Source organism: Megalobrama amblycephala, linkage group LG24 (genome assembly GCF_018812025.1).
Source record: "Megalobrama amblycephala isolate DHTTF-2021 linkage group LG24, ASM1881202v1, whole genome shotgun sequence".
Taxonomy (NCBI): Eukaryota; Metazoa; Chordata; class Actinopteri; order Cypriniformes; family Xenocyprididae; genus Megalobrama; species Megalobrama amblycephala.
Window position 1 is genome coordinate 20,660,153 of NC_063067.1, and position 12,586 is coordinate 20,672,738.

The following is a 12,586-nucleotide window of genomic DNA, read 5'->3' on the forward strand; positions in this document are numbered from 1 at the left end:
GGTAGACAATGTACAAATGTGCACTTTTGAGGATGCTGCCTCAGTAAAAAGCTGTTCAGGGGCCTAAAGGGACAACTTTTGAACATTTGTTTCTGATAGTGACTTCACATTAAACAACAATAAAATGTGGAGTAACGAGGATGTCCATGTGCAGAACTGGAAAATGAATTGAGCTTAAATAATAAGAAAGCAAAGAAAGTATCATATGATATCTACCTTTGTGCTGCCATCCAGCTCCTCGCTGTTGGACAGAGTGGTGTTGAATGCTTCGGTGTGCTGCGGAGCGAGTTCCTTCGGCTTCTTACGCACCTTCCTGCCCTCGGCCCACCCTAGAAGGATGCACTGGCTCCAGAGCACTGCCGTCACCACAGCTAGCAGCCAGCAACGCATCTTCAGCCCACCAGCCAGGAGACCGTGGTTGGGTCAGAAAGCAGACTCTCTCACAGTCTCTCTCTTTGCAGGAAGTTCTCGACTTTGAGAAATATAAAAAAAAACCAGCAAGATGTCCCACACGCTTGACCTCACTGGAACAAAAATACTGTAATAGGCAGGCAAAGTGATTAAGGGACTTGTCCACTCCACCTGATACCTCAGCCTAGTCTTGATCTTCTCAACAGCCAGCAGTATGAGGCAGGGGCTCAAGCTCCTTTGGCAAAAACAAAGCGGAGCTTACTCGACTATGAAATGTGTCAAGTGTGGAGTAGTCCTGGGAAATGACAGGTCGTCGCTGAGCTGACAGCAAATAAACCCATTAGTGAGATTTTTCACGCTTCCTGCCCCGTGGGGGGTACCAGAGGGCAACTGAAGAAGGTCCCAATGTGGGGAGGGGGGAGTGGATGGAGATTACTCAGATTCCCTCTCACTTTCTCTTTGGTTCTTTACCTCAGTCTCACTCCTACTGGGATGTGGAGTCTCTGCGGTGATGCAGCGGAGCCGATTCTCTGGTAAGCAATGCTGAGCTCTTGCCCCATCAGTCTTCACATGTGGTTCCTTCTTGAAGCCTAGGTGGGAAAAAAAAACGTCCTGAGGGAATTGGAAGTTGGAAATGCTCCAGTTTTCGTAGCCTTTGGCCTTCTATTGCCTTTTTTTCTTGCAGGGAAAAATCTGTCCCCCTCGGAGGAACTTCAAAGAAGTGAAGCACTTGATGGGACAATCGCACCCAAATGCATCAGCCCAGTTCTGCAGGGTTACAAAAACACATGCACACTCACCTTAAAGTGCAAGATCTGTGTGGACTTTGTGGTAGGTCTTGCTCACAGTTGTTTTTTCACCCTCTCCAGATCTTATGCTGTTGCTCCTGCACTCTCTCACTCTGCTTACAGGAGGGCTCGCAGCAGAGTTTATCACAGCCCCCTCTCTGTCTCTCGCTCTTTCTCTCTCTCTCTCTTTCTGATTCCCTTGCTTCTCTTTTCCTCATCAGTGAAACTGGCAACCTCAGTGGGCTCAGCCCTGTTTTATCTCACTAATGAAATACTCAAGTCTTGAGGGAGAGCTCTTTGGCAGGCAGACTCTAGGGAATGCGTGTTCATGTGTGTAGGTGTAAATCTGTGTGTGTGTGTGTGTGTGTGTGTGTGTGTGTGTAGTGTCCTACTTTGCAGTAGCTCTGTACATGTGACATTTGGTCTCAGAGAATTCAAAGAAGTCCTAAAGGACTGCTTTAAGGCACTAGAAAGTTGTCTCACATGCTGACTAGATATCTGTTTGTTTTAAAGAAGAGCTGAATATATATATGTATATATATATTATATATATTGTCATTGAGTCACATAATAGCTTGAAATATGTCCATCTGCATGTATAGTCACTGAGATGATATTCAATAATACAGACAATATTTACCATTATATGCAACAAAAAGCACTTCTAAAACATGGCCTTAAAGGTGAATGTAATTTTAGTGATCATCATAGTATTTCCAAAATATAACCACAAACTATTCATGTCATTCACCCATCCATTATTTTACTTTCTATTACACATTAGCACAAAATATATAATTCTATTATCTTGTTATAATAGATCACACTTAAAATTATTACATTATGTAGATTTTTTTGCAGCACTGCAACCATACTGAGAGATATCCTACATGCCATAATGCTCTTCCCCCCTCTGGTGGTTGGAAATAAAGCTGCAGAAACGCATTTTGACAAAACTATTAGTTCTGGTCCAGTTAATAGTATGTAATAACCAGGCACGTGCACACATAGACATAAAAGGGGGCTTGAGCCCCTGCCCTTTTTCTTCCTTGAGAGAAAGTGCCCTTTTTTTCTGGGGTGGTATTTTTTTTAAATAAATGAATAAATATTCCTGTTTGCGCACAGCTTCTCTGTCAAACAAATATATATTTACTGAATAGTAATAATAAAATACTATATATCAGGTCGGCTTTGTCGAGCTCGGCTGCCCTCCCTCCATGACACGCCATTCATTTCCCGAACGCGCGCGCCCCGCCTCGTGTTTGCTGCTGGCTGAAAACTTGTGACAACTATACCCGGGAAAATACAACTGCTGTCTGGCGATGAGAAGCGAAAAAGAAAAAAGCCCTAGATGGATCCATCCCGTGCATTCCTTTCAGGTTGTCTATATATGTTCACAAACATGTGGAATTTTCGGCTATTTAAGGGTGAGATTGATTTGATACTTATGCAATTTATGTCATATTATAATTTCAATTATTTTAATGTGCTATGCATTGGATTTTGAACCATGGTAAAGATGTAGGGCTGTCAATACCGGAAGTTTTCTAAGGATGCACGATTTATTAAAACTATTTAAAAATCATAATACAGCATTACATAATGCTATTCTTCAATCTACACTTACACAGGATAATACATCAATAAAAGTTTAAACCCTCACTCTGTCTTTGCATGTTTGATGTCCACATATTCTTGTTGAAGAAATTACAGTGGCTGTAGCATTTCTATAAAAAAAAACAAAAAAACAAAGTGGCCGAATAGTATTACTTTAATAATATATTTTTAATTATGGTGGTTGGCTTTGCTGTGCTGTTTAACAACAATAATCAGCAGGCTTTTGGCGCCCTCTGCAGGCATGTGTTATAATATATATTATGTACTTGCAACATTTCAGGGGAAAAACTCTTGATGTGTTTAAATATGCAGATTAGCTTGTTTTGGTTAACTTAGAAGAAATCTACAGATGCAAACAGATGGATGGTAGTAGGCTTAAAACAAACACCATCTAATTAGAGTAAAAGTCATGGAAGCAAAAATGGACCACAATCTTAAAATTGTCCATTACATGAAAGAAGTATTCCAATATCACCAAAAGAATTAAAACGATTTATTGATTTGTGCAAAATAAACAAATTATTAGTGAAACTATGTCCCTCTCCTCAGTGCAGTCATTTATTCTAAATATATATAGCTACTTAAAAATAAAAAAAACTTTCACATTGTGGCATAGTTTCCTTTGCTGTTGCCTTATCTTGTGATAAACCTAGTCAATACTAAAGAGGACAATGTTCTCTGTGTGTGAACTGATTATTTTGTAGAAATCTGTGGAGTATGAAATAATTGCGTGAGTGTGAGGGAATTAAAATAAATTGGTAAGGAAGTCAGAGTTGTGTTAATATATTTAAGGGTTTATTATTTTTTTAAATAAATAATTATGAGAAGTGCCCTTTTTTCCACTTGAGCCCCTGCCCCCCAAAATGTCTGTGCACGTCCCTGGTAATAACAGCATCCAAAACTGTATGAGTTGATATGCAGTGGGAGTTAGATGACAGAAAGTTACCTATTGTTCATCTTCTAGATGTTAGAGACCCTCTCAATTTCCTCATCTCACAGATGGTATGATGGCTGAAAAAGGTAAAAAGCCTGTTACAATCAAGTCTCTTCTCTTAATATTCATGAAGGTGAATCAGCAAGGAAGAAAATATATAAAACTACATACCAGGGATGCAAACAGGTAAGGGGGAAAAAAGGTGCACGGGGTGGGGGCATGCTGCGCACTTAATTTTTTTTTAAAGTTATTTGGTTTACATTCTCATTTGTAGTTACTTACAGGGTAATAAAATCCCTTAAAAATGAAAATGAAAAAATCCCTTAATGTCCAAAACTGTCATTTTTCGTGCAAAAAAAAATTAACATATTGTTGCAACATTTTACCAAAATCAACATTTGGTTAAAATCTCATGTTATAAATGACGAAATGCTATGCAGGATATTTAAGACACTATTGGCTGATTAGACTACAATACTGTTTGCCACATCTCAGACCTCAAATACATAAAATATTACCCATTATAGACATAGTAAAAAGTAAAGGAAACACTGTACCCTTGTAAGTTCCCAATTTCTTTCTCATTGGATCTATGCAAAACCCATAGGTGACCTATTTTGATCTCAAAAAGGTGAGGAGTTTGCATCTATGCTACATACCTTCTTGCTCTGGGCAAAGAGATACAGGCACTGGTGCACAGATACTTCTCCATCATGCAGGAAAATAGCAAAAAAAAAAAAAAAAAACTCAGAGTCTATCTGTCTGCCAACATTTGATCTGTGTACCAGGTCCAGGACTGTCAGTATGTGATTTATCATGAACCCTAATACACAAAAAGACCAAGGAATTGCATATTAATTCTCAATATCCTATAATGGTAATATTTTGGCCCTCTAACTCTATATGTAGGCCTACATGGTCCTTCTGATAAGAGACTGCCTGATTAAGGAAGTCTTGCTTGATAAGTTTTAGAAGCTTTGTGAGGACATCAACACACCTGCATCTGACCAGTTGTGATAGTTACAAACCTGATAATTGACTTTTAATGTTTATAATAGTTTCTATATTTGCTGTGACTATTCAACAGGCCCCAATTGGAAAACACCACCAAGCTAATGTGAGTTTGAGATAACATTTCTCAAAAACTAAACCAGTAAGGCTTTCATCACCGATGGTCAGAGAAGAAAAATGACATGAAAGATAAACATTGTATGTATCACTGTTTATATTTCATACGCATTTATCAGCTGGTGCAGTAGATGGCGATATATGCGTTTCCCCTCTCACCTCATGTTACACAAGAAGAAGATGCGCGATTGCTGACAAGTGACAACGTAGCAATGTTTCTTTCCTGAACGCCTGTCTGAATTCTTGCGGTTGTCGGTTTGTCCTCTATCTGTTTGTGTATGTTATCTGAGTCCAGAAAGGGAGGACGTTTCTTTCAGGGCCATAAACCGCTCCAGTGACCAGCGTTTGGTCTCGAGAAGCGACGTGTACAGGAAGTGCGCTATGAGCTGCACATAAACAGTCCGCTCACGGTGCTTCAACTACATTTGGCCATTGGCTTCTAAACATTCATCTGAAATTTCATCTTTGGAAAGGACCTTTCAAGCAGACGAGTAGGTAGGTTGTTAATGTATTTCCATTCACAAGTGGCATCTTTATTCGTTCAGCAGGTGTTGTCAAACATATGTGCTGATTCATATTCATACTAACTGATAAACCGGTAGCAGATATAACTTAACTGGTTCACTGGCTACATAATTAATTAATTAATTAATTGTTATGCCAATTCATAACGACCTAGTTTTTGTATTATATCTCATATTGAAAATAAAAGATCTGGTTTAAGTTACTGGTTTAGCTGGTTTTCTAAGAGTGTGGCCATAATCCTTCTAAAACAAAAACAGCTTAGTCTGATTTTAGATGTTTTTTCACCTGTAAACTGTACTTTAATTGAATATGTTAATGTTTTCTTAAGCCTGTTTTAATTGTATTTTTCTTTTCATAGCGTTTCAACAGCTGTTTATGACATTTATCAGAAAAACCATGTTTAACCGGAGAAGATCCCAGCTTATCCGCCTGTGCGCCTCAACTTTGGCAGTATTTGTGATGCTGGCTTTGAATGTTCAGGCCAGGCCAGCTAATATGTCAGCATTAAAAGACAAACACCCCAGCAGTAAGGAGGACAACGAGATCCTTCCACCCGACCATCTGAACGGCGTGAAGATGGAGATGGACGGTCACCTCAATAAAGACTTTCATCAGGAGGTGTTTCTGGGGAAGGAGATGGAGGAGTTCGAGGAGGACTCAGAGCCCAGGAGGAACAGGAAGAAACTCATTGAAATCTTCACCAAGTAGGTTTACAGCTGTGGAAACAATGAGATTTTCCCATGATGTGCTTGGGTGTCATTCTAAAGGCATTTGTAGCTTAACCCATTGAACAGTGAGCAATTATTGTGTCATCCTGAACAGTATGGTTAAAGAGTTTCCGTATTGTGTTTGTGACATACATCCAAGTGAAATGGAAAGTGAAAATGATCAAAAAAGACAAAAGCGTAAGGCGGGGTTTTGGTTCTGCCGATGTTTTGATAAAAAGTTTTGAAAAATTGTCTAAATTGTACTTATTGCTGCATAAATCAAACCTTTACTCTCTGTTTCTAGGGTGGATATTAATAAAGACAGGAGCGTCAGTGCTAAAGAAATGCAGCGCTGGATCATGGAGAAGACAGAAGAACATTTTCAGGAAGCTGTTAGAGAAAACAAGCTCAGTTTTCGTGCCGTGGACCCTGATCAGGATGGTAGGTGTATATTGTTATTTAGACCTGTGCCATATTGAAATTACATGATAAGCATATATAGTTTTTGATAACACATATCTACTCTTGACTGCTTTTGGTGAAGTGAAAAAAGAAATTTTTACTTGAATCTGCTCAATTTGTGCTCTCTCAGGACATGTAACTTGGGATGAATACCGTGTGAAGTTTTTAGCCAGCAAAGGGTTCAATGAAAAAGAAGTGGCTGAGAAGATCAAAAACAATGAAGAACTGAAAGTGGATGAAGAAAGTAAGTTGTAATGTAGAAGATGTATTTGTCTGGTATGGTATAGTACTCTTAATAAAGCCATTTCTATTGATATAAATAAAACATGGCCTCACCACAGCTCAGGAGGTTTTGGAGAGCTTGAAGGATCGCTGGTTCCAGGCAGATAACCCTCCAGCTGACCAGCTGCTGAATGAAGAGGAGTTCCTCTCGTTCCTGCACCCAGAGCACAGCAAAGGCATGCTCAGATACATGGTCAAAGAGATTGTCCGAGATCTTGGTAAGCATACATTCATACCCAAGAAAGGCCACACATTTCTTGTGATTCTTATTGTCTTTTGTAAAGCTGCTTTATAGTTAATTAAAATTAAATTGAATTTGTTTCACAATTAATTTTGCAATAGCGTTGGGGGAACACGTTACAAGTAACGCGAGTTACGTAATCAATAACGAGTACAGTAACGCATTACTTTTAAATTTACAACAAAATATCGGAGTTACTTTTTCAAATAAGTAATGCAAGTTACTTTGTTTTCCCATGTATTGACTGACAGCTCTCCTGTCCCCATGTTGAGAGAAATCACAGGTGTAAGGTGCACAGGTGTTGTGTGCGCTGTGTAAACATGACGGTTATTGTAGTACTAGACTAAATGTGAGCATGCATTTACTCAACTGACTTACACAAAAACAGATTCAGTATTCTTTAAAATTAATAAAAACAGTAAAATGCAAACCTGCAACAATTAAAATGTTAAATAATACACAATATTTAAACTCACTTTATTATCTAATATCTTTGCTTTTGACTTTCGATGATCCAGTTCAACCATACTAATAAGCAAAAATGACTTTAGTTAATTAAACATCACATTTGTTTTTGTTTTTGCTCAAGTAAGAGTCATTTCACTTTTTGTGTGAAAGGGCCTTAACATTTTCCAAAAACAGAACTTAAAGAGTTCACCCAAAAATGAAAATTCACCCTCATGTCGTTCCACACCCGTAAGTAGGGCTGCACGATATATCGCATGAGATTGTCACGCGCATTTCGTCAGTAAAGCCGGTTCCCTGATTACCGCTAAATCGCCATCACCTGCTTTCAGATAGAGCGCCATTTAATAGACAGAGCCGTAGATCACTGAAAAGCCACGCAATATCGCGTTCATATCGCAGATGAATCGCCTTCGATAATGAACGCGATATTGCGTGGCTTTTCAGTGATCTACGGCTCTATCTATGAAATGCCGCTCTATTTGAAAGCAGGTGATGGCGATTTAGCGGTAATCAGGAAACCGGCTTTACTGACGAAATGCGCGTGACAATCTCATGCGATATATCGTGCAGCCCTACCCGTAAGACCTTTGTTCATCTTCGGAACACAAATTAAGATATTTTTGATGAAATCCGTGGGCATCTGAACCACACATAGGCAGCAACGTCATTGCACCTTTTGACGTCCAGAAAGATAGTTAAAAACATGGTTAAAATAGTCAATGTTAATGACAGAAATTTCATTTTTGGGTGAACTAACCCTCTAAAAAAACAAAAACAACCAAGCCTAGCCCAGGTAAAAAACAAAACAAAAAAAAAAACACAAAAGTAATGTAACGCATTACTTTCCATACCTAAGTAACTCAATAAGTTACTTTTTAGGGAGTAACACAATATTTGTAATGCATTACTTTTAAAAGTATCTTTCCCCAACACTAATCGAAACTGAATTTAATCAACATTGAACTAACTCAAGCAGAATGACACTCTTTTTTTTTTTTTCTCATGTTTGCATATTTCCCAAGTTTGCATTCAGTTATAGTATAAAAGTTTGCATATCTGTATAGTATAAAAGCGCTATATAAATAAAGGGGACTTGACTTAAGTGAACCCGTTATGTTTTAAATTCCTAAACAGATCAAGATGGAGATGGAAAGTTGACTCTTGCCGAATTTATCTCTCTCCCTATGGGAACTGTGGAGAATCAGCAGGCCCAAGACATCGATGACGACTGGGTTCGTGAAAGGAAGAAGGAGTTTGAAGAAGTCATTGACGCTAACCATGATACGATAGTAACCATGGAAGAGTTGGAGGTTGGTCCTGTTTTATTAGTGTCGTTAACGGATAAGAACACATTTTCTTAGCGACTCATTTTAATGTATATCTGCTGATATCCCACAGGAATACATGGACCCTATGAATGAGTACAATGCCCTGAATGAAGCCAAGCAGATGATTGCTGTGGCAGACGAGAACCAAAACCACAACCTGGAACTAGAGGAGATCCTTAAATACAGCGAGTACTTCACCGGCAGCAAACTCATGGACTATGCCCGTAACGTACATGAGGAGTTCTAAGACGGTCTCCTCAAGTCTTAATGAATAAGAATAGCATGTATATATCCCTAGAGTGTCGCAAGGATGATGTTGGTCCTTGCTTGCTTCCCAGATTGGGATCAACAAGTGCTTTTGGACGTGTTTGTAACTGTACATACCTGCAAGCTACAAAACCTTCTCTAATTTTGCAATGTGCAGGTATGACGCATTACATGGACTCTGCCTTCATAATGTCATAGATGTGATTTCCACGAGCCCTATAAATTCCTATATAATTCATGTTAGACACCGTCACTTTCATGAAGTTTTTGAGTGTTGATAATTACGTGAAATGTCTGTATATGAGGAATTGGTGAGGGGAAAGAGTTTTTTCAATTTCCATTGATTTAAAAAAAAAAAAAAAATAGATTAATGTAAATAATGTAGTTAATTGGAGTGCCATAATATATAAACATATTCCCATTTTGGGTGGGTTTGCTTTTGACAGGGTTTGAGCTTCCTGAGCTATAATGTGTTATTTCCAAAGATGACAAGCCAGCAAAATGAGTTGGGTGGTAATTTTGTTAAAACTGTAATAGCACTTCTATTTGAAATCCATAAATGCAAAGCAGTTTAAAAGTCTAATAAAGAAATCATATTAATTGAAAGTGTATAGGATAATGAATCTGTCAATATAAAGGCTTATTTACATTTTTAAGAACCCCATTATTCACAGGTGTTGAAGTCATAATTGTATATAGCCTGAATATTATTTTATTACTTTTAAGAATTTAATTTACCCTATTACCTCAGCAATCTCGTTCAGTTAAATATAGTCAGTATAATAGAGCAGCTTATTCCCTGTTGACATTGATGTTACTCCATTGACACCTGTTTGAGAGTTTGTTAAAAGTAATTCAAAGTTATTTAAGTTGAACATAAAATACATGCTTTCAGGGAAATTTGATTATTAGGAACTATAATTTACCCTTTTTAAATTATGAAAATGGAAGGACCATGTATTTTCTGGATTTGAGAATAAAGTTTTATTAAAATACACATTTGCCTTAAAATAAATAGGTTAATGTGTCCTATCTGTGTATAAATTTGAGCTCTAGTTTTTATTTTATGTTATCAACACCCATTTATGTGTTTTTCTGGATGTTAAAATACAGCTGCTAATGTGTTAATAATCATCTTTGTACACAACAATGACTGGTCATATATTACATTCATTGTGTGGAAGTTCAATTGACTTGCTTAAAGTAAAAAGTATGTTGTGAAGCTTTTAAATGCATTGTGTTGCATTATATTGAAATAATATATTTTCATAATGTTAATCTGTATTTATGCTATACAGTACTCATAATCAATGCATGAAATTACATTACCTTTAAAATTACTTAAAGGTTATGCTGTGAAATGTAAACACTGGTAATACTTAAATAGGTAACAGGCTGAATTTTTTATTATAAAAAATAAATGAAAGCTACTCTAATCTGTGCATGTCATTTTGCATCCTCAGAATCTCAGCTTTATGCTGGAAGGCTATTGCTATTTCTTCACTTCTTTTTTTCCTTACAAATCTACTTAATAGAAAATAGCCAAGAGTTTTAGAATGAATACACTCCATAAAATATAGTTCTATTTTAAGAATTACTGTGGTAATCTGATTGTTTTTAGCCCTAGCTGTTTTAAAGCCCAGCATAAGTTTGTTTTGGATGCAGGGGTGTGAAGTACAGTAAGTAATTGTAGTTCACTGTATATAACTATTATTTTAGAAATAATAAACTTTATTTGTTTCTTTACCATTTCTTGGGGGGAAAAATATACTTTTTACACTGTAAATCTTATTAGACATCCAATTACTATATAAGTACTGGAGATTATGTAAGCAATAAGGTATGAGAGGCTGTGCTGTATCTTGAATAAGTCCGCTTCGCGTCGTGCCTAACAACGCCCTTCAGCCGTACTTATTCACGATACAGCACAGCCTCGAGTACTTATTGCTTTTATAAAACGGTTACCACACAATATAAATATTAAAGCCAAAAATATGTATCAATGCAACTTTCATGAAATGAAATTTAACTAAAGCCTTCCTTCCGCTGGAAAAAAAATAGTCCCTGACCATGAACAGCAACAGAAGTTACATTATTACGCCATTAGATGGCGGCAAAGACTGTCTTTATGAGTGAGTCAGTCAGTAGCGAAGACTTTTACATTGAAAAGACTGAATTGTTGTGAACACAGAACAAGACGCAACTGACAAATGCTTAGACTATAGCACTGTCAGTCATGGGAAAACCCCTTAACTGTTAAAAGGACAGGATAATACAAAAGACATTTAAACAGATTTTTTAAAATGCTAAATCTGAATGCAGGTAATAATATCGTGAATAAAACACCGCTATTGACCAATCAGAATCAAGGACAGGAACTAACTGTTTTATAAAATGTAAATATATCCTCTTATATTTTTAACTGTCTTATTGAGGAAATGTCAAATCACAGTCCTCGGAATTTCTAGTCGATTTACATTCAGTGAAATTCATTTTAATATGAAATTGTAATTGGCCACAACTTTGATAGTTCATTTTTAATTTTTGTAAGTACAATAAAATGTAAAAACATTTACTTTCACTCAATTATGTTTTTGCTAGATACTTTGAGTTTTAATTTAATAAAATCCTGACCGTGTTGTCTGCTATTTTTCTGGCCTGCACTACTGGTGTTGGCAAATAGAATAAATAGTTGCATTTTTATATCAGAATCATCTACACTCATTATGTATTTTCGCTGACTCATTAATTTGACAATGACTATTTTATTAGTTTGCGGAATGATTCTTGTTGACATTTTTATCTGGTTCATTTCCTGTTTGGGAAGAAGCAAAGCAGATCACATCCTGTTCAAACAGAGATGGTCAACATTTTTAGAGTCGGTTTAATTGTCAGTTAATAAATTAAATATGAATGTTCTATACTTTTTGAATTTCATTTCTGCACTTTTCTAACTTGACACTACTGTGTACTGTGAATACCTCTGACTATTATGATAAATTGCTTGCTATGTTCCTCATTTGCAAAATGATTTGACTAAAAGCCCTTTTACTAAAATTGTTTAATTGACTAATTATAAACGCTGATTAGAATCTTCACAATAAGTATTATTTTTCACTTCCTGAAGTTTGTAGTGTAACCACAAGGAGGCAGAAAAGTGTAAAAATTCATAGACTGTTGGTATGAGCATCATATGTGCCTCCAAACTCTATGACCTTAATAAATATTATTACACGTTCTTTACAAAATCCGATTTACCTCCTACTATTTTTTGCTGTCATCTTAAAATTCATGCACAGCAGCAACCATTTTTGCAAGCATTACAAATGCATGTAATTTCCACATTTCCACGCTCAATGCATCTAATGAGCATCATGTGCAACCAACTGGCAATCTTTAAATTATTAAAAGGAGTCTTTTTTCTGTCC

At 36.8% G+C, this 12,586-nt stretch overlaps 2 protein-coding genes across 9 annotated transcripts in view; one reads left to right on the plus strand and one right to left on the minus strand.

Annotated features, from left to right (window-relative positions):
* Nucleotides 1–5,176, minus strand: part of c1qtnf12 (C1q and TNF related 12) — a 36,486-nt gene extending 31,310 nt beyond the window's left edge. The window contains exons 1-4 of one of the 7 annotated variants that reach the window (XM_048177769.1): nucleotides 5,038–5,173; nucleotides 4,410–4,573; nucleotides 3,763–3,827; nucleotides 217–1,001 (exon numbers count right to left, since the gene is read on the minus strand). In XM_048177769.1, coding sequence (XP_048033726.1) covers nucleotides 217–390 — 174 coding nt within the window. In that variant the 5' untranslated portion in view covers nucleotides 391–1,001; nucleotides 3,763–3,827; nucleotides 4,410–4,573; nucleotides 5,038–5,173. Of the gene's footprint in view, nucleotides 1–216; nucleotides 1,522–3,762; nucleotides 3,828–4,409; nucleotides 4,574–5,037 lie in introns of those variants that run through there. The other 6 variants (XM_048177767.1, XM_048177766.1, XM_048177768.1 and 3 more) reach the window with 6 other exon arrangements.
* On the plus strand, nucleotides 5,068–10,594 carry sdf4 (stromal cell derived factor 4). Of its 2 annotated transcripts, none has more exons than XM_048177764.1 (7): nucleotides 5,068–5,369; nucleotides 5,762–6,107; nucleotides 6,415–6,551; nucleotides 6,703–6,816; nucleotides 6,914–7,072; nucleotides 8,698–8,873; nucleotides 8,962–10,594. In XM_048177764.1, exons 2-7 carry the CDS (start codon nucleotides 5,779–5,781, stop codon nucleotides 9,136–9,138), a joined length of 1,092 nt encoding a protein of 363 aa, XP_048033721.1. In that variant the 5' UTR covers nucleotides 5,068–5,369; nucleotides 5,762–5,778; the 3' UTR covers nucleotides 9,139–10,594. The 2 variants fall into 2 exon arrangements, with proteins under 2 accessions (XP_048033721.1, XP_048033720.1); XM_048177763.1 differs by having other exon boundaries at nucleotides 5,071–5,373.
* The last annotated feature ends 1,992 nt before the right edge of the window (nucleotides 10,595–12,586 follow it).